This window comes from Lithobates pipiens, unplaced genomic scaffold (assembly GCF_037356315.1).
Source record: "Lithobates pipiens isolate NorthernLeopardFrog02 unplaced genomic scaffold, aLitPip1_a1.2 Scaffold_19, whole genome shotgun sequence".
Taxonomy (NCBI): Eukaryota; Metazoa; Chordata; class Amphibia; order Anura; family Ranidae; genus Lithobates; species Lithobates pipiens.
Window position 1 is genome coordinate 345057063 of NW_027507764.1, and position 25546 is coordinate 345082608.

At 39.6% G+C, this 25546-nt stretch overlaps 1 protein-coding gene across 1 annotated transcript in view; it reads right to left on the reverse strand.

The window, feature by feature from the left end:
* F13A1 (coagulation factor XIII A chain) overlaps positions 1-25546 on the reverse strand; it is a 223360-nt gene that overhangs the window by 77311 nt on the left and 120503 nt on the right. Inside the window, exons 8-10 of the mRNA XM_077492144.1 lie at positions 16365-16503; positions 13064-13167; positions 4045-4133 (exon numbers count right to left, since the gene is read on the reverse strand). Of these exons, the coding sequence (XP_077348270.1) occupies positions 4045-4133; positions 13064-13167; positions 16365-16503 (332 nt within the window). The remainder of the gene's footprint in view (positions 1-4044; positions 4134-13063; positions 13168-16364; positions 16504-25546) is intronic.

The window sequence follows — 25546 nt, forward strand, 5'->3', positions numbered from 1 at the left end:
CATACACACGGTCCCATTTTACAATGAAAAGCTCTTTTTCTGGCCGGAATTGCTATTGTGTGTATGCGGCATAAGAGTAGTTCTCATTTTTGGAGAGCTGTCTTAAAGCATATACTTAAATCTAAAAAGGTATATAAGCTGATATTAGCATAGGGGCCACACTTGCCACATGGCTAATGAAATCCATGTGGTTAACTGATCAGAAAATGAAAAAGCTAAAGTGTTAATTTATAAAAATAAAAATAAATGCTGTGGGGAAAAAATAATCCCTGTAATGTGTATAATATGTTTATATCCTATGATTATCAATGCCATCTAGTGGTCATAATGAAATAGTTCTCCGGTCTTGAGGAACCCCTGGTAAAAAATAGAACTCTACAACTCATGATACATTAGTGTGAGAGGAATGATCCTTACACTTGTGGTCATTGGGAAGAATTACCTCCTTACAGATAGCTAAAAAGAGCAATGGTGCCATTGGGAACTTATTTCAGAGGCAGAAATTGCCCAATGCTGAAGGAACCCCTAGCAACCGCTGGAGGAACCCTAGTTGAGAATCACTGCTCTAACAAGAAAACACTGCATTATGGCTACTAGACTGAGCTGGCCATCTTGGGAAATAGTCATAAGAGTAGTCAATGTTATTTTATTAAGTGCCCTCATTTTTGAGATGATTTACACACTAATGAAAAAAAAATAAAATTAAGCTAGATACCAGCAGTATTACCTCTCAGTTTCAGGTTGCATAATTTTTTTTTTTAACACCTCAATACCAGGCACTTTTACCCATTTCCTGCCCCGCGTTGTCACAATTTGAATGACATTTGCGCAGTCATGCAACACTGTACCCAAACTGCATTTTTTATCATTTTGTTCACATACAGTGCCTTGCGAAAGTATTCGGCCCTTGAACTTTTCAACCTTTTGCCACATTTCAGGCTTCAAACATAAAGATATAACATTTTAATTTTTTGTGAAGAATCACCAACAAGTGGGACACAATTGTGAAGTGGAACGAAATCTATTGGATAATTTAAACTTTTTTAGCAAATAAAAAACTGAAAAGTGGTGCGTGCAAAATTATTTGGCCCCTTTACTTTCAGTGCAGCAAACTCACTCCAGAAGTTCAGCGAGGATCTCTGAATGATCCAATGTGGTCCTAAATGACTGATGGTGATAAATAGAATCCACCTGTGTGTAATCAAGTGTCTGTATAAATGCACCTGCTCTGTGATAGTCTCAGGGTTCTGTTGCAAGCGCAGAGAGCATCATGAAGACCAAGGAACACACCAGGCAGGTCCGTAATACTGTTGTGCAGTTTAAAGCTGGATTTGGATACAAAAAGATTTCCCAAGCTTTAAACATCCCAAGGAGCACTGTGCAAGCGATCATTTTGAAATGGAAGGAGTATCAGACCACTGCAAATCTACCAAGACCTGGCCGTCCCTCTAAACTTTCAGCTCAGACAAGGAGAAGACTGATCAGAGATGCAGCCAAGAGGCCCATGATCACTCTGGATGAACTGCAGAGAACTACAGCTGAGGTGGGAGAGTCTGTCCATAGGACAACAATCAGTCGTACACTGCAAAAATCTGGCCTTTATGGAAGAGTGGCAAGAAGAAAGCCATTTCTCAAAGATATCCATAAAAAGTCTTGTCTAAAGTTTGCCTCAAGCCACCTGGGAGACACACCAAACATGTGGAAGAAGGTGCTCTGGTCAGATGAAACCAAAATCAAACTTTTTGCCTACAATGCAAAACTATATGTTTGGCGTAAAAGCAACACAGCTCATCACCCTCAACACACCATCCCCACTGTCAAACATGGTGGTGGCAGTATCATGGTTTGGGCCTGTTTTTCTTCAGCAGGGACAGGGAAGATGGTTAAAATTGAGGGGAAGATGGATGCAGCCAAATACAGCACCATTCTGGATGAAAACCTGTTGGAGTCTGCAAAAGACCTGAAACTGGGATGGAGATTTATCTTCCAACAAGACAATGATCCCAAACATACAGCAAAATATACAAAGGAATGGTTCACAAATAAACGTATCCAGGTGTTAGAATGGCCAAGTCAAAGTCCAGACCTGAATCCAATCGAGAATCTGTGGAAAGAGCTGAAAACTGCTGTTCACAAATGCTCTCCATCCAACCTCACTGAGCTCGAGCTGTTTTGCAAGGAAGAATGGGCAAGAATTTCAGTCTCTCGATGTGCAAAACTGATAGAGACATACCCCAAGCGACTTTCAGCTGTAATCGCAGCAAAAGGTGGCTCTGCAAAGTATTAACGCAAGGGGGCCGAATAATTTTGCACGCCCCACTTTTCATTTTTTTATTAGTAAAAAGAGTTTCAAAAATCCAATAGATTTCGTTCCACTTCACAATTGTGTCCCACTTGTTGGTGATTCTTCACAAAAAATAAAAATGTTATATCTTTATGTTTGAAGCCTGAAATGTGGCAACAGGTTGAAAAGTTCAAGGGGGCCGAATACTTTCGCAAGGCACTGTAAATAGAGCTTTCTTTTGGTGGTATTTAATCACTGCAGGGTTTTTTATTTTTTACAAAGTAAACAAAAAAAGACAGAACATTTTGGAAAAAAAACAAGAAGTTTTTTTTGTGTATCTGTTATACAATTTTGCAAATAAATAATCTTTCTTCATAAATTTAGGCCAAAATGTATTCTGCTATATCTTCTTGGTGAAAATAACCCAAATCAGTGTATTATATTTAGTCTGTAGGAAAGTTATACAGTCCACAAACTATGGTATATATCTGAATATTGATCAATCCTGATGAACTGAAGGCCAAGCTCATTTCCTGAAGCCCAAAAATGTCAGGACAGTACAGATGTCCCCCAAATGACCCCTTTTTGGAATGTAGACAGTCCAAGGTTCCAAGGTATTTTTTATGAGGCATGGCGAGTATTTTGAAGTTGTAAATTTTTTGTCATAATTTTTTTTTACATACTGTCACCAGTCCAGTAGAGTGTCATCATACACATATGTCATCATACACATGGTGTGGTGGTGATCAGGGACACTGACTGGTGACAGTACGAAAAATAAATAGATAAATATATATATATATATTTTTTTTCTCTTTTTTTTCCTCTTTGTTACGATTTTTTTAATACACTTTGACCAGAGCAATATAATGTTACATAGTAAAATTGTACTACTCTGGAGAAGTGATCAGTATTATTATTATTTTTTTTCACACATTATCTTTTCTTATAGCAGCGCCGCAGTGTTACATGACGTCCACTTGGAGGGACGAGGGGCCGGCCCCGGTATCATTCTGCCATTCTAGATAGGGCGACAACTGGATAAGTTGCTCAGTATGACATGGAATGGAGCATGATTTTGTATGGTGAATGATGCCCCACACACACCTTTCCAGTGAAGCACTTGTAAGCACCCGTAAGCCAAAATGTCTTTCACATTCTGCAATGCTCACAAAGCAACAAAAGTGCAATTTAGAGCAAATTTAAACCTAAGAACAAAAATATAATATATTGCAGCTTACCATCCCATCCCTTGGATGTGGTGACTGTATTTGTTTATTTTTTATCAGACTTTTTTGTTCCTTTATTTTTACCTGTGAGCATGTCAGTAAGATACTTCCTGTTCTAGAGTGATCACGCTTATTCACGGTACTGTATCAGCTCACAAGATTTCTGGCAGGGCTAAAAGTTTTTAGGGTGTACATACACTTTAGAAAATGTATCTTGCTGTAATTATAATTCATTTTAAAATGACCACCATTACTGGTAACTTGTGATGGCAGTATATTAAAAATTATATGAAAAATATTAGGGTGACTAATGAACATTTAAGTCAGTTGCAGCTAAATGATGGGAAATGAAAATTGCATATCACATCTTAAAGGCTTTGAAATATACTTGCTTTTATATAAAACATTACAGATTTAAATGATATGAAACAGAACTGGATAAAACAAAACTATCTAGAAACTGTTATTATTTTACTGTAGTGAATTTATTTTACAAAATTGAATTCATGATGAGATAGAAGAAAAACATACCTCAGAGAAAAGGAAAGGCGTATCAAACTGAAAGCAGACATGTCCATGTTTAATGGCTTGAACAGATGCAGGACCACATCTAAACATACCTAGAGATGATCAATATTACACATTAGAAGACACATCTCCTAGCATTCTCTTTTCTCACTCTGCTTTATAGCTTCCTTGTAGTAATGTAGTCTTATACTGTGTTTTCACACATATAGCTGCTCTGTGACCTTGTTTGCTTTTTTTTTTTGTATGTTCAAATAGGTGTATTATAGTATAATAATATAGCATGCTTTTAATTAGAAGGCCAAATGACCTTTCACCCTTTTGTTAGGTGGTTGGCGCCATGTTCCACTGTTTAGCATAAACATGCTTTAAACTCTGTTCTCAACTGCTGATTGAGTGAAAGTGTGAATTTACACGTCACACGGGCTGGCTTCAGCAGCAAATTGCTTATGGCATTTGTTTCAAGCAATCTAATTACTAATGTACTTTAGATCAATATCGTGTGTGTTCATTGACATGATGGTGCTTATGAATTGATTATTGGATTGACTGATTGATTGATTGATCAATTGTTTGTGTTATGTATTCTACGATCACCAGATCAGTTACAGAGGGCTGTAAGAAAGTAAAGACTAAATACAATCTAGATTTCCTTGATAGAAAATTAGTACTATTCAGTGCTCTTCGTTGCCTAATTGATGTTCCTCCCTTGTATTCCTTCTATTCTCGATGTTCAGTATTGTGCAGGTTGTACACTGTGCCACCACCCCAGCTGTAGGGGTAATAAAGATCACATTTTCAAGCATCTAAAAAACAACCTACCTCCACCTCTGCAAAAAGTGGTTAAAATGATTGAAAATCTACATGTGTGGCTTTCATTAGCCGGCACATTGACTGCAGTTTGAATCTATGACTTTGAGCTAAGGTTTGGGATCCCATTAGGATTCCTGGGAGCTACAGTTTACTCCAGTGACACCCATTAGATAAGCTGGCTATAGATGTAAAAAGGCAGTCCAATGAGGCTCTACAATCCTCATAAAAAAAATAAAATAGCATAAGTATACAAAAAAGTATATAAAAAAGAAGAGGGTGTATGTTTATGCACTGTATGGATATCCCCAGTGCCAGATTTAATTTGGAGGAACAATAGCAATCAGCCAACTTCTAACCCTATTGGTACCTTCAATTGTAGCAGATAAGAAACCTGCCCCACCATCTCCACCATTGTTATGATTTTCCATAGGTTCTTAATGTTCTTCCTGATTTAGGGATCTCTGTTGCTGACTCCTATGCCAACCTCTATGAAAATAATGACTCCCCTTTATTGCACAGACGTCAATCTCTGTTAGCTGCTTGGAATACATTTCCACTTTCCTGGTTAGGGAAAATTGCTGCAACCTGACATTTCTTCCTATGTTTCTCTAATATGTTAGTGTTCTTCCAGTTGCTGCCCTGCATAGATTTTTAGGCCTATACTTAACTTTATCTGGAACAACTGTAAGCCCTTACTGAGGTGTGAGTCTCATTTGAAGAAAACTTTCTGGAGGATTAGGTCTCCCAAAGCATTGCTAAATATAACCAGCCAGCTCAGCTGGCCCAGATCTCTAAATTTCATGCTACCTAATTTGTATTACTAACCTAATATGGCATAATCTAGTGGACAGACCTGTGCTTTCTAATCCTACATTGAAACACACCATGCAGGTCTAGGAAGCCCATAAATATTCCACTGTATTACAGTTCATAGGCAAGCCTATAATGTATTTCCTTAACAATCAAGCACTTCTTCAACCTTTCCATTCCCCTTCTAGTTTTCAGGCAGGGTGATTCAAATCTCCAAGCTTATCATGACCGGTAGAGGGATACCTTTCTCTTTGTTATAATAGACTGCCAATCACAGAGCTATATCAATATCTCCCATTAAAACACTTTATAGAACATCATATTAAGTTCTCTGATGGTCCTTTACTTTTGACCCCATATCAGCAGTGGTGCTACACTGACCCACATGTGCCAGGCATCAAATCATCATATATATTTGCTTTGGCGTCATCTTCGTCAGCATCTCAGCTCCCAACTTATGCTCAATATAGATCTGGGGAAAGACTTAGATGTGGGGGACTGGTCTCAAATATGGGTGACAGTAAAATCCTGCTTACGTATCACACTAGCTGTTGAAACTGATTACAAAGTAATTATGCTCTGTTATTACTTAGTACTCAACAGAATCTCGAATTTTGTACCTGGTTACTCTCCTAATTTTGTTTGGAGATGTGGACAAGTGTAAGGCTGACTGCAGGTAAGCCTGTATTTGTAGGAGGTGTCAGGCTGCATAAAGCCTGCCCTCCTTTGCTTCCTCCCTTGTGGTCGTAGGCTCTCGTGGGAGCAGTTACATCATTTCCGGGTCAGGAGAGGTGACGTCATCACTTCCTGTTTTCAGCTAACAGAGTAGCAGCATGGTCGGCTGCAAGGATCTTGCCAGTTCCCTTTCTCCCGGTGGTCGTTGTTCTGGTAGGTATGTGGGTGGCATCAACAGAGGACCCGCATCGGATGCCACCCGTACTGCTCAGGTACCGGCCCGGGCAGAGGGGGGGGGGGTCAGCCTAATTGCAGGGAGCATGGCGGCTCAGGAGGGGTTTTCCTGGGTGATATTTTCATGTTTTTGCTATCCCCAATCGCTCCCCCCCCCCCCCCGAGTACGGCATGTGCTGCTTCCATGGTCAATTGCTCTTGTGCTTTTGGATCCTGGGGTTGTTCAAGGGAGGATACACGTGTGCATGCTCTGGGGCGTTTTCTGTTGATAATGGCAATTTACGTTCTCATGCGGTGTACGTTTTCATGCAATTCACGTTTCTTGTGCACATTACGGTTTCTCGTGCAATTTGCGGTTTTCATGCAATCTACGTTTCTCATGTAAATTTACGTTTCTCATGCAATTTACAGTTTTTCTTATGCAATTTGCATTTCTCATACAATTTACATTTTTCATGCAATTTACGGTTTCTTGCGCTAGTTACGGTTCTCATGGGATTTGCGATTTCTCATGTAATTTACGGTTTCTCATGCAATTTACGGTTTCTCATGCAATTTATGGTTCTCATGCCTCATTCACGTTTTTTCCCATGTTTGTCACGTTTTTCCCATGTTTCTCGCGTTTGTCATGTTTCTCTCGTTTGTCATGTTTCTCACGTTTGTCATGTTTCTCACGTTTGTCATGTTTCTCGCGTTTGTCATGTTTCTCACGTTTCTCACGTTTCCCATGTTTCTCGCCTTTCCCATGTTTCTCGCCTTTCCCGTATTTCTCACGTTTCCCATGTTTTTCTTCCGTTTCCCGTATGTCTCATGCTTCCCATGTTTCTTACACTTCCCATGCTTCCCATGTTTCTTACACATTCCCATGTTTCATGTCATATGCCTTTTCATTCGCTGCATTTCCATTAGCTTGTGGTTACATCTAGGATCTGTCACTTCTACAGATCCATACAGGCTGAGGCTTTGTTTTTAATTGATTGTCGTCCCACAATCTTCTCGCCTGTAGTCCATATGTCACACGTGCACTTTCACCATTACACCTTTACTATTACCCACCATAGTCTGTGGGTACCTTAGCCCTGAGTGTTCGTTTTTTAATTTCCTGTCTTGGCGCTGCAGGTTGCTCAGGCTCACTTACTGCATACACTAGGGTTGTGTTGTAATTAGCTTCACATTCATGCGCTGTTGGTCTTGTCATTTCTGCACCCACATCCTCATACTTGTCAGGTACCAGGGGTGTTGCTATGTCAGGGGGGTGGGTTGTCTGTTATGTTCTCTGGTCGTTTTCACGCAGCTGGGTTGTCCTTGTTCTTCCACTACAGGTTACCCATCACGTCTATGGGTTTAACAGATTGAGGTGATCGTTTTTAATTGGCTTGTTCGGTGGCAAGTCTCCTCATCTGTTCTTACACTGCTCACATATTTTGTACAAACTCATGTTTCTCATGCAATTTAGTTTCTCATGCAATTTAGTTTCTCATGCAATATTTTTGTTTCTATGCCAACTCACGTTTCATGTTTCTCTCGTTTTTCCCAGGTTTCTCATGTTGTCCCGTGTTTCTCTCATTTCTCATGTTTCTCACGTTCATCAATTCACATTTTCATGCAACCTACGTCCCTCATGCAGTTTGCGTTTTCCTTGCAGCCTCGGTTCTTATGCTGCTCACGTTTTCATCAGGTCACGCTACTCATGTTTCTCGTTCAATCACGTTCCTCCACGCAGCTACATTCCTGTCACAGGTTTCTCAGTCTGCTCACGTTTTTCTTGCAGCGTATGTTACTGACCCAGTTGTGTGTAATTTCCACACTACCTTAATTTCCTAGCTATGTCCGGCCAGGAGTTGCGCAATAGTATGGAGCTATTGGTAAGTCAACCCATTGCAGCTCCAGCAACTTCTATGGGCACAGTGGCTTCAGTAGATTCTGGAACCCTCTCGACATTTAGGCTGGTACCAGTAGGCCCGGGTCTCGGACGCAGATGCTGGCGTCACGCCTTTTTTTTTTCTTCGGTTTCCAGCATTTGTGATGGGTTAGGGTCCATTGAGCTGACGCAGCAGCCTTGATCGATAAATATTTATTTTGTATACCAGGAAGGCTCACTGCTTGGGATGTTTTCCAGGCTTTCCTGTCAAGGTTTCCTAGTTCTGACGGTTAACATCCAATTCCTATTTGCTTTTCTGTTTTTTGCCACTTCCAACTCATATCAGCCTACAGCACTGGCTGAGACTCAGCATTTCATGTTGTTGTAAGACCCCGATAGGCCTTTCCTTATTTTCTACGCACTCTAGTTAAGCATTCTCAGGGATCCAGAGGTGTAGCCCTCCTACTGTGCTCAGCAGACTTCCCATCGTGAGTCATATTTTTGCGTGACATATCTGACATGCTCACTAGGTCTACCCGTTTACTAGCTTGACGCTCAGGTAGCGCAATATCTTGCCTTTTTATGGTTCCTAAGGCCAGGGGAGTTGAGCTTCTGGCCCAGGGTCTCGCATATGTTTGGCCCCAGCCCCAGTCACCCCAGCCTTTTCAGTTACATCTGCATGCTCACAGATGCAGCAACCGGGAGGTGGCACTGTCATTGGGTTCTTGGAGCCGGACAAGGCATGGTACCCAGTGTTGGTTAAACCAGCTCGTCAGTGCCACATCTGACAAACCCAGAGATGATCCTCTGTTACCTTTTCCTAGGGCTCCCCTCTCCGCAGCTCAATGCATACTTCATTACCGTCCCCTTTTTGGCCAAACAAGGTCTGGACCCTAAGCATTCTTTGGCTATTCATTCAGGATAGGAGCAGCTTCTGTGACTTTGCGCAAGGGGTTCCAGGCTATCATTATTTGGAATTTGGGTAGGTGAAGGTCGACTTGTTTCTCTGGGTATGTCCCAGAGCCACTTTTTTGTGATGTCATAAGCGTTTTCAATTTGGTAGTTTGAACGTTAACTCAGGGTGCTATAAATCAGTTTGTTAAGCTTTCATCCTACTGTGTTTATTCTTTCCCCTTTTAGGCATACTGACCACGTGACCCTGGCACACCTCAGGTCAATGTTCTCTGTTGCTCTTTTGTTCCTTTTCTATACTATCCGCAGATTGACTCAGAGTAAAAGTGTAAGGTTGACCGCAGGTCAGCCTGTATTTGTGGGAGGAGTCAGGCTGCATAAAGCCTGCCCTCCTTTGCCTCCTCCCTTGTGGTCATAGGCTCTTGTGTCCCTCCCACCCACCCATTCCCCTTTTCTTTTCTTTTCCTTTTCATTTCATTTCAATTCATACTTGGGCATGCCCCCTTTTAGGCATACTGACCACGTGACCCCGGCACACCTCAGGTCAATGTTCTCTGTTGCTCTTTTGTTTCTTTCCTATACTATCCGCAGATTGACTCAGAGTAAAACTGGGAACCTTTTATCATACATGGTGGCTATATTTTCCCTTATAACTAAATGGTAACTAACTAGTGGGCCAGGAAGCCCTTCTTGCTGTGGAATATGCCCTTTTTTGTGTTAGACAAGCTTGTCTCCTTAAAGTACAATTTAAACGTATGGTCCATGTCCTTATTGCTGCTAAGCAGATGATTGGTTAAGCATGGGGAACTTTCAATCTCTCAATAGCTGAAACTAAAGATATCTGAAATAAATCACAGGTGATGTAATTTGCTAGTCAGTGATTGCAGTATTCTAGTCTGCATCTCCCCAAGGTAATACATAAAACCTGGCCTGTTAGTGGGCCCTGAGGACAGGGTTGATGACCACTGCGCTAGGACATTGAATAACAAAACTATTAGAGCGGGACTAGGGCACTGACAACATTGGGTGTTTCTGTGATCATGCTAGCAGCTTTTGAGACTGCAGAAGGAGCCGATAACTATATAAAATCATCATGCTTTTGTTCCCTAGTGTCGGGAAGACACTTGTGAAATTTGAGTGTTTTTAAGAAAGTTTTAATAAACAAGCATTATTTTTAACAGTATTATGCTATGGAGATCTTTTTTCCTTCCTTCTAAAAATCCTTCCATTCATTCAAGAGAGAAACTGACAAGAGGATACAGCAGAGACAGCACGGTGGAGAGGGGATTTGCCTGATATACAATACAAAAGTGCTTTTGCTGGTTTATAATCTGACCAGCTACAACTTCTGGTGAGTTACTTTAGGATTTATGGCGATGGAGCACATCGGGTGTACAATTACATGAAGTATTGGATTAGACTTTGATTTTTCGAACAGATGCACTTTTGGATTATACTTTTGGCTGAAATTGAGAATGTGAACTTTATTTTTTGCACAGTTGCACTTTATATAGGGACTATATTCAATTGAGATTGAGAAACGCATTATATATAAATATGCAGTTTAATTTTTGAAACATTTTTTTCAACATATAAGATTTTTTGGATGTGAGCATGAGATTCACATTTATGATATTTGTTTGCATACGTGTATGTTTTCACATATCATTGTGTTGACACTTTACTTGTTTATATAGCGGATATACACATTTGTCATATGTTAAGAGAACATTGCTAGTAATAGCATAATATTCACAGGGTGTATTGATTTGTCTTACAAGTGTTGATTGCAAATTATTTATTATTACGAGATTGTAGGGTCCTTCGATTTTTAGATTTGCACTGCTCATTCCCCTTTTCTATCTGTATCAATTAGTGTTTCACTAGTACCAAGTGGCAGCATTTCTAGCTAATAATCCTCCACCATCCATCAATATTTTTGGCGCTTTTTCCTGTTTTGTTTTGTAATTTATTTATTTTATTGTTTTGACAAAGTTAAGTTGATGAAAAGTAATTCGCATTGGTTGCTATTAATTACTAGAATTAAAAGTTGGCTGTGCTTTTAAAGCTGAACCGCAGGTAAATCGCTAAATAAAGAGAGAAAACACATAAGGGATCCATTTTTACCTGCCATCCAGTTCTGAGATTTACACAGCCATTTAGTATAGCTCTATCTTACAAAGTAGGAGACCTGATTGTTTTTTTTTTTTTTTTGCTACAGGTAAATAACACATAACGAGGTCTTGCCCCTCCCCCAGCCTGTGACTGGACAATGAAAGGAGAAGCAGCACACTAATTTTGGTCATCACTCTTTCACTCTGCTCTCTTCTTCTATCACCATATTCCTTGTGAACACATAAACACTGCAGCATAGCTGATTGGATTATTGTGCTGCTTCTCCCTATCTCAGTCTCAGCTCCACTGTACAGGGATTGCAAGAGGCCAATACCAAATTCTGGTGCTTACATTCTCTGTATTAAAAATGACAGTAAGTGACATAATAATGAAGACATGACTCATTAATTTGTGTCTTTTTTATCTGCCTGAAGTTCACATTTAAAAAAAAAAAAAGCAAGCTACATTTTAGTGCTGTATTTTAATAGTGTAATCTTCATCTAAAAGCATCTGAGCATTTTTATATTTTTTTGTTACTAAGACACAATTAGAAAAATAATTAAACGCACACAAAACCACTGATTACTTTATAGTAACATTTTTGTAGTACTATAGGGATATTTTGCAAATGTCTTTTTAATTAAATTTAATTCTACTTTTGAGTTACACTCCAATAACCATTTTCGCAGGAACTGATACTATTTCCTATTCTTATTTAGTAAGAGAGTAGTTATCGTGCTTTTAGAATTTAGATGGTAAGAATACACTTGTCTTCTCAACAAGTTATGTATCAATATATTTCTTTGTTTTTGTTTGTTTGTTTTTATAAAAAAAAAGGGGCAAATAAAATGATTTGCAGTAACTTCTAAGACTTACTTCTACTCCTTATTCTATCAACAAAAGTGTATGTGTTCAGGATTTTTGACATTTACCTGAAGGACTAGTGAATCTGAGGGTATGATGTGCTAGGTTTGGGCTCTTGTTGGCTGCTCAGCCTGGGTAAGTTTTAATAAAAGAAAAATATACGGTACTTAAAATATTTACATGTTTTATACCTAGCTCCCAATAGTCTTAGTTGCTACTTGTGTTGATTTCTGTGCATTATCAGTTTACTGACCTTTGCAAACTTTATTCATGTACACAAATGTGTCCTAACCTATTTTTGCTACCATTTAATTGCAGTTTGGCAATGATGCTAATCCTAAATCAAACAAAAAAAAAGCTATCTACTTTTTTTGTGTTTTTATATGAAAAATGTTTGTGGGAATAAATGTTCTCATATCCATAAGAGCTGATATAATTTTAATTATGAATCCACACACAACTAGAGATGACAATTTATTGGAAACTATAATTTTTTTTTTTTTTACATTTACTTGAAAGTATTCTTTGCAATTCTTGTGTTTCATGCATATATTTGCGGACAGCTTCAGATTAGGCTATGTATATTAGACAGCAAAGACAACCTCCATGCTAAGTAACTGCTGTAAAAAAATAAAATGCATGTAGAGGGTATATCGCAATACTGTCTGATCACACAGTCTTGCATTGATGATATAGACATAACATAACATAGAAGAAAATACACAGAAAGAAGGAAATTACCATCACTAGTCTCCTGTGGTGTGGCATCTACTGCCTGCCATCCTCCAAAACCAACTGGAAGATCTGGTCGGGTCATCCAAGCCTCATTCCAGCAATGATAATTCCTTGATAGAGCAAGATTTGCATGTTAAAGTACCACTCTTAACACCCATGGTATTCATTTAATTTAAAAAACAAAACTTTAGTAAATATGCAACAGACCTGAAGTACGAACACTGCAACATTACAGGCACTTTGAGATGCCTGTTAGTCTTCAAGTAAAAGCCCTGCCACCACCTTGAAGCCCTGTCTGTGCTATTCAACTGTCAAAGGTCAGAACTTCAGTGGGCAGAAGACTTTGCAATTTGAATGTTGAATGATGGGCAGGCCAAGATAAATCAAGGTCTTGTGTACAGGCTTAGCCTAAGATGCGAGGGATAGAGGGATTGGATTGAAGGCTAGGGCCGGCCATACACGGAGCAAATGTCTTTCCTGGGACCATGACAGTGTTGATGTGGGAATCCCTCCTGCTGGGCCATTGTCTTCTCCCAGTGGGGGAAGCCACCCCTGCTGGGAGAAGACAGTGATAATCGCAAGAGAATCCAGCAGGCTGGTTGTACCCGAGTTGATCGATTGATCAACTTGCTACATTCAGCCTGCCCATTAATGGTTCCTGCTGAACTGATCGAGATTTAAACCATTCTTATTTAAGTAAAACTTACGTTCTACTTGGTTTTCAACTTTTGTTACGTTTAGTAGCCTGTCAATGGGACAGTTTGTGATGTATGGTAGAATGTTAGTAACCACGTCATTCGGTGTACATCAATTATATAAAATATATCCCATTGTAAGCATACAGTTAGGTTTGCTTTTTAAATCATTCAAGCTTTGCTAAATGTGAATAAAGTGCTCAAGTACCTACTAATTCATTCCTGATTTGTAAAATGGTATGAGCAATAAAAAATGTCAGTAAAAAAACAGAATAGTTAAACTCTGACCATTTCATTAATAATGGGCAAAAACAGTAACTGAAAGAAGCCAGGAAGATATAACGCTTGTCTAACAAGCCATTTCAAAGCAAGAGTAAAATCTCGGATCAAGGAAAACTTGTCAATGGAGAAATAGAATGAGGCACTAGCATACGAAAATAATTATTTAAGGAAACCTATCTGCAAATCTTGAATTTTTAAAACAGTGCAAGAACATTGCTTTATCCAGACAAAAACTCTAAGAAAATCATGAGAGCATGGTATATTGTTGATACAGTTTTAAACACCTTGTAAGAGAGGAAACAAATTAACATTACCGGTCACTAGGTACAGGTGTGCCCACCTAATTTTCTATATGTCTGTATTTCCATTGTAGAACCAGAAGCAGAAGAAAAGATATCCCCCTTGCCTTGACAGATGTCATCATCATAGATAGTCTACACTCAGGTTGCCAGTGCTGGCTTGCCTGATACTTGTCTCACTTTACTGTTAAAGTGTATGTTTAGATAGGGAAGGACATTTTTAAGCCCCCTGACAGTATTTCTTTTTGTTTTCTGTTTGTGTCCCAAAGTGAAGACACAACAATAAGTAAGATTCTCTCCAAAGTGAAAGGAACCTTGTTAAGACTGCTGTCATTGTAGCAGTGTCCCTATTAGACAATTCCCTTGTATTTCCTGTTCTAGGGACAGCCTTACAAAATTTTCTCTATTGGAAATGATGGTCACCAGAACAAATATACAGAATAAATTCCCTCAGCAGGGACACACATAGGAAAAACAAGCCTAAATGAATGTCTAACTTACCACTCAAACCAAATTAAAGAAAACATTTTTTTTGGCTTTAGGTATAATTCAATATCTATATTATGAGTGAGATTGTACCTAGGATTTGTTTTTCAATGGAGTAGGGAAGGGTGGGAACCCAATTCATGTTTTTATTTCTGTGTCTCTATAAGGGAGAGTTACCTTTGCTTCCTGGCCAAGGTATGCCACAAAGATGGGAAATGATGAGATATCATTCATATGAAGACAGAGACAGAAAGTAAAAAGTTTTTATTTAGTAGAGTTGGGAGGGGTTAAACACCTGTATTGGTTTTGGTTGACCTTTATATCGTCCTATCCTGGTGATACTTGTATCCTTTATTTATTTTACTGGTGTTACAGGGACACATGAAAAGGGGAGATCTACCTGACAAAGATACAGACAACAATAGGAACTTGAGAAAAGTTCTAACTCATACCCTCTCTTCTGAAAACTAACAGTTTTGGCAGGATTTAGGCTCATGCTAGGGATTATACAGAGGAGTAACATGATTATTTCAATATGCTGAGTGGGAGAAGGCCATAAATTATCTCAGTAATCCTAGAGCATAACGCTTTATGAGTAATCATAAAGCATATTGAGATCTCTTTGGTGTCTTGGCAGTTGCCAAAATTTAAGGGGTGGAGAAGGCTCAGCTGGCTATACCACAAGTAGAAGGGTATTAAGGTGTATGTCTATCCAAATTGTAATATTTTAGCTTTTGATAAAGAAGAGAATGGTTAGAACTTTTCAGGTTTTTATTTCTCTCTATGATTCCTCTGACAAGACTCATCCCCACAAAGCTGTCCAGGTGCCCATTGTCACTGGGACAGAAGGTGATGAAAAGTCCAAAGTAATACACTGGTCACTAAAACAAGAGGTACAGTCCAAAAACACCAAATCAAGGTAATTACCACTCCAAGTGGTATCGCGTGTGTTCACACCGTCCTAGTATATAGGAGATGAAGGGTGGCGGCTCAGCAAAGTCAAATGACAGAAAAATGGAAAAGGGACAGCTGTACTTCAAAATAATGCCTTTATAGAATAAAGCTTGATCCATACATCAATCAGAGACACATGTCCAGATGATAACTGACGCGTTTTGCACAGTTATTGGCAGTTAATCATAGCACTGCATTGGACGTGATGACACTGAGGGAAAGTCCACCACTGGACTAAATCTACTGAGTAGATTTTCCCTCACTGTGTGTCCCAATGACACTCCTATGGTACCGGCACAAGGAATAATGAGCATGGATGTCATTGGGACAGGTAGACAAACCCAGTAATGAAAACCTAACCTTTACCCACTGTACTAAACATTGTGTTTTTGTTGTTGTCTGTGCCCCTATTGGAGAGATTTACCATCTATTTCTGTTTCTCGGACTCAGAGTTACTGGAGCAGGAAGTAAGAGGAAAAGTCCCTAATAGGAAAATGGACAGAAATAAAATAAAAAATATAAAAGATATTTTTATCCGTTACCACTCAACTCAAGAAATGTTATGCCTGGATTTAATCTGTCCTTACTCACCAGATGCTGTCCTTGGTGAGGGTAGTATTTGTTTTCCCATCTTCATCCAAGTAGACATCAGTTTGTAGATTAGCATCATTGTCATGAGCAGAGAAATAATTGGTGACAAGTCGTGCAGGAATTCCAAGACATCGCAGAACTGTGGAAACAAAAATCTACTAATAAATTAAATATTTAGATGTATGACATTAATATGCATAAAAAGCTCTCAAATAAATCAGACACAATGTTTACGTTTACAAAAAATGCTAATTTAAATATAATATATTGTACTTTAAAGTAAGTTTCTGCACTATATATAACTACACTCTAACTTAAAACTACAAAGGTTCACCATCATATTCTGACCATAAAGAAAAGTTTAGGCAAAAGGAGCTATTAAAAGCTAGTTTCTCCCTCAGGCTGACTGTGCTGTCAATCTTTTATTGGAGTACGTGCCAAAATGATAGGGAGCCGTGAATCTCATCTTATTAGATGTTCTGACAGGAGAATATCTGAAAGCCCTGAAATGAACAGTAATCCTGCTTCTTCTTTGGGTTGCCATTGATTACAGCTTATATTTAGTTTTAGTTCTACTTTTTATAAATCTACATTACATGTAATGAATACATATTTTTGTTTTATCTTTGCCATACAGTATATTTGTACTCGGGTACAACGGAACTTGTTTAATAAAAAATACTGAGAAATTACTTTCAGTGTCTACAACTTTGAAACAGCAGGCAGCACACCTAATACTTGACAAGTGATCTATTAGACAAATCGGAAAATAACAACGTATAGTTATATATTATTTGTGTTTTTTACAGTTTAAACTGAATACTGTTACATTAATATATTCTTCTATGCTGTGCCACTTGGAAATTAAAAGCTCTGGTAGATCATTGGTGCTGGAACCTGAAGTTAAAGATAAATTATAGTATTATGTTTGAATTGGTGCCACTTTTGCATTGGTGTGATCCCCAGACACTTTCTCACCCCTGGAGGTACACATATCTGAGTGTTCCATTCATCCTCAATTCCCAGTACATGGGTCATTTGCTGTCAGTTAGAAAAAGACTGCTCAATCTAACAGCATCGATCTTATCGCCCCCTTTTCTTGTTCCTCCAGGCCACTTATTTCTGCTGTCAGTTTAGAAGCTCAGATGATTGCACTTTTCAGCAATGTCCACATCTTGAAAATTGAACCAATTCCATGCCAACTCCTGTCAGGCATTGGCCCATCCTGCATAGACCCCTGGTCCAGGTTCTGCCCCATTCTACTTCATAGCTGGATACTGCTCCCCTCAAGCTCTGCCCATCCGGAGATTCGCTGTCCAAGGACCTCGGCTATGGAATGCTCTACCAATCAACATCCGCCTGGAAGAAAACCACCTGGCTTTTAGGAAAAAACTCATGACCTTCCTCTTCTATCTGATGATCAAAGCTCGTCACATCGCCTTGAGGCGATTTTGTTTGCTTTGTGCGCTATACAAGTATTTCATTCATTCATTCATTCATTCATCCTCTCACCTACCTCCAGAATCCCCTCCCACTTCCATTCAGGGATGAAACACGGGTGCCCTTTTAGTTTTTGCACTTCAGCACAGCTTGTTGTGTCTTTAACCAGAAGCTGAATGTTACTGTGTTGTAGTATATACCCACACGTTTCAGTACAGATTGCATTTCATTATGCCCTTTACTTTACAGCAGGTTCAATGTTCTCACTGCAGCCTAATTTCTCCTTCAGATATATTATTTTTGTCTCGAATCCCACACTGTGAACTTAACAATTTGCTAAGGTAACAAACTAGTTCATTGCTCTCACTTTCATGCATTTCCTTAGCAGATCATTTCCCTCAATTACTTCAATCATTTCCCTCAATTCCCTCAATTACTACCACAGCCTATTGCTGCATAATGAAGTATCACCCCTAGTTATTACTATTATTACAAAACGCTATCTATCACCACTGTATAAGCTTCATGGGGCACATATTTATTTGTAATAGCACATGTGCAATTCTCCCTAACCCCAGTGAATTCGCTGTCAAATATGTTTTATGGACAACATTCTAGTTTTATTTTATTTATTCGATTACAACATAAATCTGTTTTTTCTTTTCTTTTCTTTTTTTATGAACACATGCTAGTATATATGTTCATTTTTATGTCCTTATATTTAAAGTGTAGCCTACTGTACATATTTCTTTTTCTATGTGTATATATTTACATATGTGTGTTTTATAAATCATAGGGGATTATTTACTAAAGAAAAATCTACTTTGCACTGCAAGTGCACTTGGAAATAAAGTTGCTGTAGATCCTAGGGGGACATGCAGGGTAAATAAAAAATAGCATTTTAGCTTGTACATGATTAGATGATAAAATCTGCTGAGCTTCCACTCATTTCAGATCTACCCCTTAGATTTAGAGCAACTGTACTTCCAAGTGCACTTTCAGTGCAAAGTGGATTTGCCTTTCCTAAATAACCCCCATAGTCTCTATCATTTCCAGGTACTTTTTTCATCTGAAGTACCTAGTTGATCCTGGAAGTCACCTTTCTTCCTTGTTCTTATCTGACCACACAAAGCACAGAACCTGATCTTTGTCAGTGTGGTCAGTTTTAATCTTTTGGCTGGCCATTCGGAGGCACTGGACATTGTGCAGGCACACAGCATGCCTTTATTGGGTAGTCTGTTCAGCTCCTGACTAATCACAATCTGCCTCTGACATACACTACCTCCCAAGCACAGCATTCCTCTTAAACATGCCCCTCGATAATGCATAGAATGCATCTTGCCACAGGCTGAACAGACTGTGGAAAACAGTCACAATGTCCTGTAACCCCCCCTACCCCCTACACCAGAGGTCTCAAACTGGCGGCCCTGCAGCTGTTGCGAAACTACAAGTCCCATGAGGCATTGCAAGGCTGACAGTTACAAGCCTGACTCCCACAGGCAGAAGCATGATGGGACTTGTAGTTTTGCAACAGCTGGAGGGCCACCAGTTTGAGACCCCTGCCCTACACTATCAGGAAGAAAAAAAGGCATGGTCACATGACAGAACTTTATTCCTGAAACTAAGCAAAATCATTTAAGGCACCTACATAGTTATAACTGCATTAAAATGTCTACAATATTGTATGCTCACAAAGTCTTAGTATATTTAATTCTAATTATTAGAGATTCATATCTTATGTGCTTATGTCATGTTGTATTCATTTACACATTTTTTATATTTAGATATTGTTATTATTATTTTCATTGAACTAATTATTATTATTGCTCTCCTTAATTTTTATTATTATTATTAGTAGTAGTAGTATTCATTTATTTTTACATACACCTTTGCACATGTCACTTTAAGATTGGTAAAATAATATTTGTATCCTTTTATTATTTTTATTTACAACCATTAATGTTCAGTTTTACCCCTGATGAAGAGGGTGATGTCAGGCCTCTGAACTGCATTGATTATTGCATTCAATTGATTTTTTTAAATACATTTCATTTCAGACTCAAACTTCTGGGTCTGGTGCTCCAATCTTTGTTTCAGAATGTTATCAGCTTGTAAATGAAAAAGCCATGGTTTGAAAGTTCACATATTACCAGTGCTCTTTGTTTAGGTCTGAAGTACATTTAAAAAAAAAATATATATATATATATATATATATATATATATACATATATCATAGAAAGCTGTTTTTAGGCAGCATTTAAAGTAAAAATTATCTTTGTTCATTCATTTTACTTTAAATGCAAGTTAAAATATGTAGCCAGATGGCATTGACCACTTCACACTCAGTTTTGCTTTCACCTTTACTGCTATGCTGGACACTATGTTGCACCAACCCCTCCAGTCAGCAGGGGGAGAGCTATAGCCAGGAAAGCCTATGGATTTCTATATAGAACACTGAAGATCATGGGAATTGAAGTCCAGGGCAACAGCCAGGAGTCCATGTGGGCACAAACCAATAGGTACTGGAGCCTGGGGCCTGAGGGTGGTGACACCAGGGGAAGCACTTTAGGGACAACGAAGATCGCATCAATATTGCTGAAATCAAAGTGTCCTCTCACCCCCCTCTCTTGCACTTCTGATAACTGGAGTCATCTATGCAAAGACATGGGGCCCATTTTCTACAGCGGGAATTTAACATCTGCATCACTGGAACCAGAGTCCACTTATAATTTTCCCGTGTATTTATAATTTGATTCTGTCTCCTTTCGAGATGCATGATAAGAGTTTGGAATAAATTTAGTCTGTGAAATTTCCATTTCATCTTGCATTGGGGAGATTTGATCCCTCTGATGCCTGTGACACAAGGACAAGAAATAAGGGGGGCCTATGTCACAGGGGCAGACAGTAATAGGAAATTGATAAAGCAGTCTTTCTCAACCTTTTTACCCCTTTTTAACCCTTTTGATCTCAGGAAACCCTTGCTAAGCTTAGTCCATCAAGAAAATAAGCCTTGTGCACACACTTAGATTTTCGGATGACCAAACGTCTGTTTTTTGTGGCATGCTAGTCTCATGTTGAAAGTGAAGAGGTTACTCACAATATGAAAATTTTCGTATGACAGAATACCATTGTCAGAATGTAATGTGTTGAAGAGTTTTGTATGTATCCTTTCGTTTCTAAGCATGCATAGTCTTGCTTTTATGTTTTTTTCATACGAAAAACCACACTAATGAAACGAAAATCAAATGCTGAGTTCACACCTGACAAAAATTTTATAGTCTGCACAACCAGCTTTTGTCTGCCGAAAAAGCGAAATTGGCTGTCGAAAGCACTGTACTAATGATCTGAAAATCGGCAGACAGCTCACCGTACAAATTTTTCCATCCAATTTTTGTATCATGTGTACGGGCCTTTACATTGATAGTCAGTGGTCACTATTCAGTGGGAGACTTCCTTGTCATCAAAATACACTGATCAGACTTTTTCTGAAAAAAAAAAGAATACACTGAGCAGAGCTGCAGGCTTTAGCAAGTGGCTAAAATCCAACAGGGTGGTTGTACAGAAGTCGATCAATAGATTGACTTTTACTTAACCAAAGTGATCATATGTAGATTTAAATTCAGCCAATTTCTTGATGAACTGGCCAGCTTAATTCTGGCAAGTGGACCTTAAAATATGCAAGCACCATCAAATGGGACGTTGATCTGCCACTCTTCAAGGAACCACCAGAAACCTCTGGAGGTAGGGGCATGGCCTGGGTGAAGACCAAGATGGCTGCTCGAGCCGATAGCTCCTGCGACCTGGGGATTACAATTCGCCTTTTGGGGAGCATCACTCATCAAATCAACATGAATAGATCAACCCGCAGAACCTCAGCATCACGAGCAGCGAACGACAGCGGAACAGTCGCAACATCTCGGAGCTGTTCCGGATCCATCGCTCATCCGCCCACGTGACTTCACAGCCCCCAACACCGCACTCGCCTAACAGCACATCTGACTGAGACGTATAGGGGAGATGCACCTAACCCTCAACAGACTCTCCCGCCCAGTCTCTTTGTCACGGCAGCAGAACTGATCTGAGATCAGATATACAGGCAGTAGCCCACTGCATTATGGATGTGGAGCAGACTTCCCACATTCATGCTGCAGCCATCCTCCAAGTACAGAGAACCTACGACACTCAGCTTTCCTTTTTATTTGATCTCCATTGTCATGTGAAGGACTTAGACAATCGGGCCGCAGGCACAACATTAGAGTGCGGGGAGTGCCTGAGGTGATTGATGCAGGACTATTACAACACTCACTACACTCCATCTGCCACCACAGACATTCTCTTCTACCAAGACTGAACTTGGCAAGTTAGCCAGTTCCTGTCGCCACCTGACAAATTGGTGACAAACCCGAACGTGGGGGCAAAGACCCTTGAGACTCTGGTTCTGGACAGTTTCCTTTGTTTTTGAGATCCGGGCTTAAGACCATAAACTACTGATGAGTATTTAGCTTCTATAGCTGTTTTATCCCTACTCTCGGTGTACACCACATATGGGTTGCGGGGGGAGGGGGGGTCGAGTTATGGCTTGGAGAAGAGTGGACACTGTAGGGGACCAATTTAAACCCACCAATTATATATTTCACTTATCTCTCGCCCTCTTACTCCAATTAAACTGTTTGCAGAGATTTGGTCACTCTGACCTGCCCATATCTTGGTTTGAGCACTGACTTACCCACCCCCCCCCCCCCCACCAGTGGATGCGATTAACCAAGAGCTAGCGATAGGGCACCCTTTACTCTGGGTTTTAACCTAGGGCACTGTCTTCCAAGAGGGGACCCAGCTACCCTAGGGCCTAGGCCAGTCCTCACCTTGATATAAAATGGAGTATTCTTCTGCACATCTCCCTGCCAAGGGAGATACTGATGGCTTGCATTTAGAAGATGGTGCATGTCTCCCTGGGCACACAGTTTCACATTATTCCTGTTGCCTCCTCCCACATACTGTATACCTTTTTTAACATTGTGCAGCTCAGGTAGCAAATTAATTCTTGAATAAAGTAAATATGCTCGATGATCCTGACTCTCAGGCTGCCCACGAACGCTCTACAGTGATGGTAATGTAAACGCCACTATATACGACTACAATGGTTTCCATGGTATACTATGCTGGAAGTTTTCCAATCAGTTCTAAAATTATCCTTGAAAGTTTATGTTTACTTTTTCAATTTAGGTTGATGGATAAATGCACTTTCCCTTGCAAGACATTTAAAAAACAATATACTACTATATTGGTTGGGTTTCTTCTTTTCTTAGACACACCTTACGTTTGCGGTTGCCTACCCCCTTACACATTTTTAGCTCCCCAACACAATACAACACTACATATCAATAACCCCATTTCGCAAAAGCACTGCAATTTCCTTTCTTACGCCCCAAAACAGCGGTCCCTTTGGACTCACACTGACTACTCAACTCATCTCTTTCTAGGTGAAATAGCTTATCTTTTATCACCTCTGGTTTTCCTCCACACCCTTCCCCCACTGTTGAGTGATGCTATCCAAGCCTCAAATATAGCCTTTCTTGGTCTGTTTGTAGCACACTACAAACGTTCCAAGAAAGGCTATATTTGAGGCTTGGATAGCATCACTCAACAATCATCAGATTGACCATGGTTTTACAACTTCTCCGCTGCACTTCATATACCACCTTGATTTGTGACCAACCAGTTCATGGAGGGCTCCCACAAGACATTTGTTGAGTCCGTGGGGCAGTGTCAATAGGCTTCCAGTGACGCCATCTTCTGCAGTGAGTGTCTTATCAACTCCTTCTGTTCGCATAATACAGTGCGCTCCTTCAAATCTTTTACTTATCTTATGACAAACTATGCTTACACATTCTTCTATCCAATAACACTGACGAAGGGCTTGAACAAGAAAAGCATCGGGTACCGGAGATTTTTAATAATTGGAGAGTATTTGATACAATTCTAGGCTTGCTATGCAGTTTTGTTACGTTTTTATTATTTTGTTTTTTGTTATGTCGTCTTTTTAACTAATCATTACATGTTTGTATGATCTAATTTTAAGTGTAATAATAAATGCTTTTTTACTTTATACTTATGTTGTTCTGGCCTTTAAAGTCCCAAGCAAAGGGGTTTCCTTTTTTCCTATATTTAACCTTAGAACCCTTCCGTAACAGATTGAGATCCAATACTAACATTCAAGGGTTGACCATAGGTGATTACCTTTCCCAATCTGTTGAAAGACATAGAACACTTTGGAAGCCGTTCAAACCTCAAAATTAATTAATCAAATTAATTGTTTCCGAACATGCGTAGGAATTTGCGCGTCGGAATTTGTACAGGGATTGGAATTTCCGATCTGAACTTTTTCCAACCGAAAAATAGAGAACCTGCTCTCAATCTTTTGCTGGCTGGAATTCTGCCAGCAAAAGTCGGATGGAGCATACACACGGTCAGAATTTCTGACCAGAAGCTCGCATCCAACTTTTGCTGACAGAATTTCTGATCATCTGTATGGGGCTTAAGATGCAAAAGAATTTTCAGGAGTGCACAGACCTTAGCGTTTCATGGGTCTGTCGCTCAGGCCTGGTCAAAATTATCGTTCTCCCACGGTTACTTTATCTAATGCAAACTGTGCCGATCGACCTCCCTCCTTCGTTCTTTGCAGTATATAGAAAGGCCTGTTCTACATTCATTTGGAGGAACTCCGCTCCACGTATAAAGTATGCGCGCCTCACATGCTCCAAAACGAAGGGGGGAATCGGATATGGCCTTACAATGATGTGCTAGCACACCAATTCCTCTCGAAAGGTACCCCCCTCTTATTTGAGAAACTGGTAGCCATATCAAACACTGCTTCCTTTTTCTTTTGAATATACAGGCAGATCCAACACTTTCTTTCAACTCATGCAACTATAACCAGTTGTACAAGACAACTCATCCCCTTCAAATCCTTAAGCTCTCGATAATCGCCGCAAAGGCACTTAATATTTTACATTTCTACCCTCCTGTCTGATGATGCTCCCTTTACCCTGGCTCCTTCACAGGCGGCATGGGACAGAGATATACAGATACCTCTCACTGAAGAGAATTTAAATTGCAACTGAACTGCAATCCACAGTCACCACAGGTAACATACCTAATGGGACACCGTTAACACTGTCCTGACCTGGAACAAGCCTATAAGCTACTTCCTTCCATTGGTTGCATGACAGTAACCTCCGTGTAGGGGGGGGGAATAAGATTTCCCCCACCTCAACCTATGCTATATATGGCTTTAATGGCCTGTTCCTGATTATTCCACTTTGAGTCTTAATTATAATATGTTTTTCTCAAATGTATACGTGTTCTTGAACATTCAATGATTACATGTTTGTGGAAAAAAGAAACCTCTTGAGGAACCCTAGGGTTCAACTGAACCATGGCTGAGAATGGCTGTGATAGAAGTTCTAGGTTTTACCCATTTTACGGAAAAAAGTGGAGAGGTGTGCAGTTCAGCAGTAGACATTCATAAAGAATTATGTGACTTTTTATTTACATGTTTGCATAGCTATGTTTTACAATTAATGAAATTACAAAGGGCAGTGCTTATATTGACAGGCTAGAGAAATACATTGATGATTTTAACCATGTGGAATACCTTTATTGCAACATGTAAAATGTGCTGAGGAATGTGGCTCTACTGAAGGAATGGAGGGACAATGACATTGAGGACTTTCCATATGACA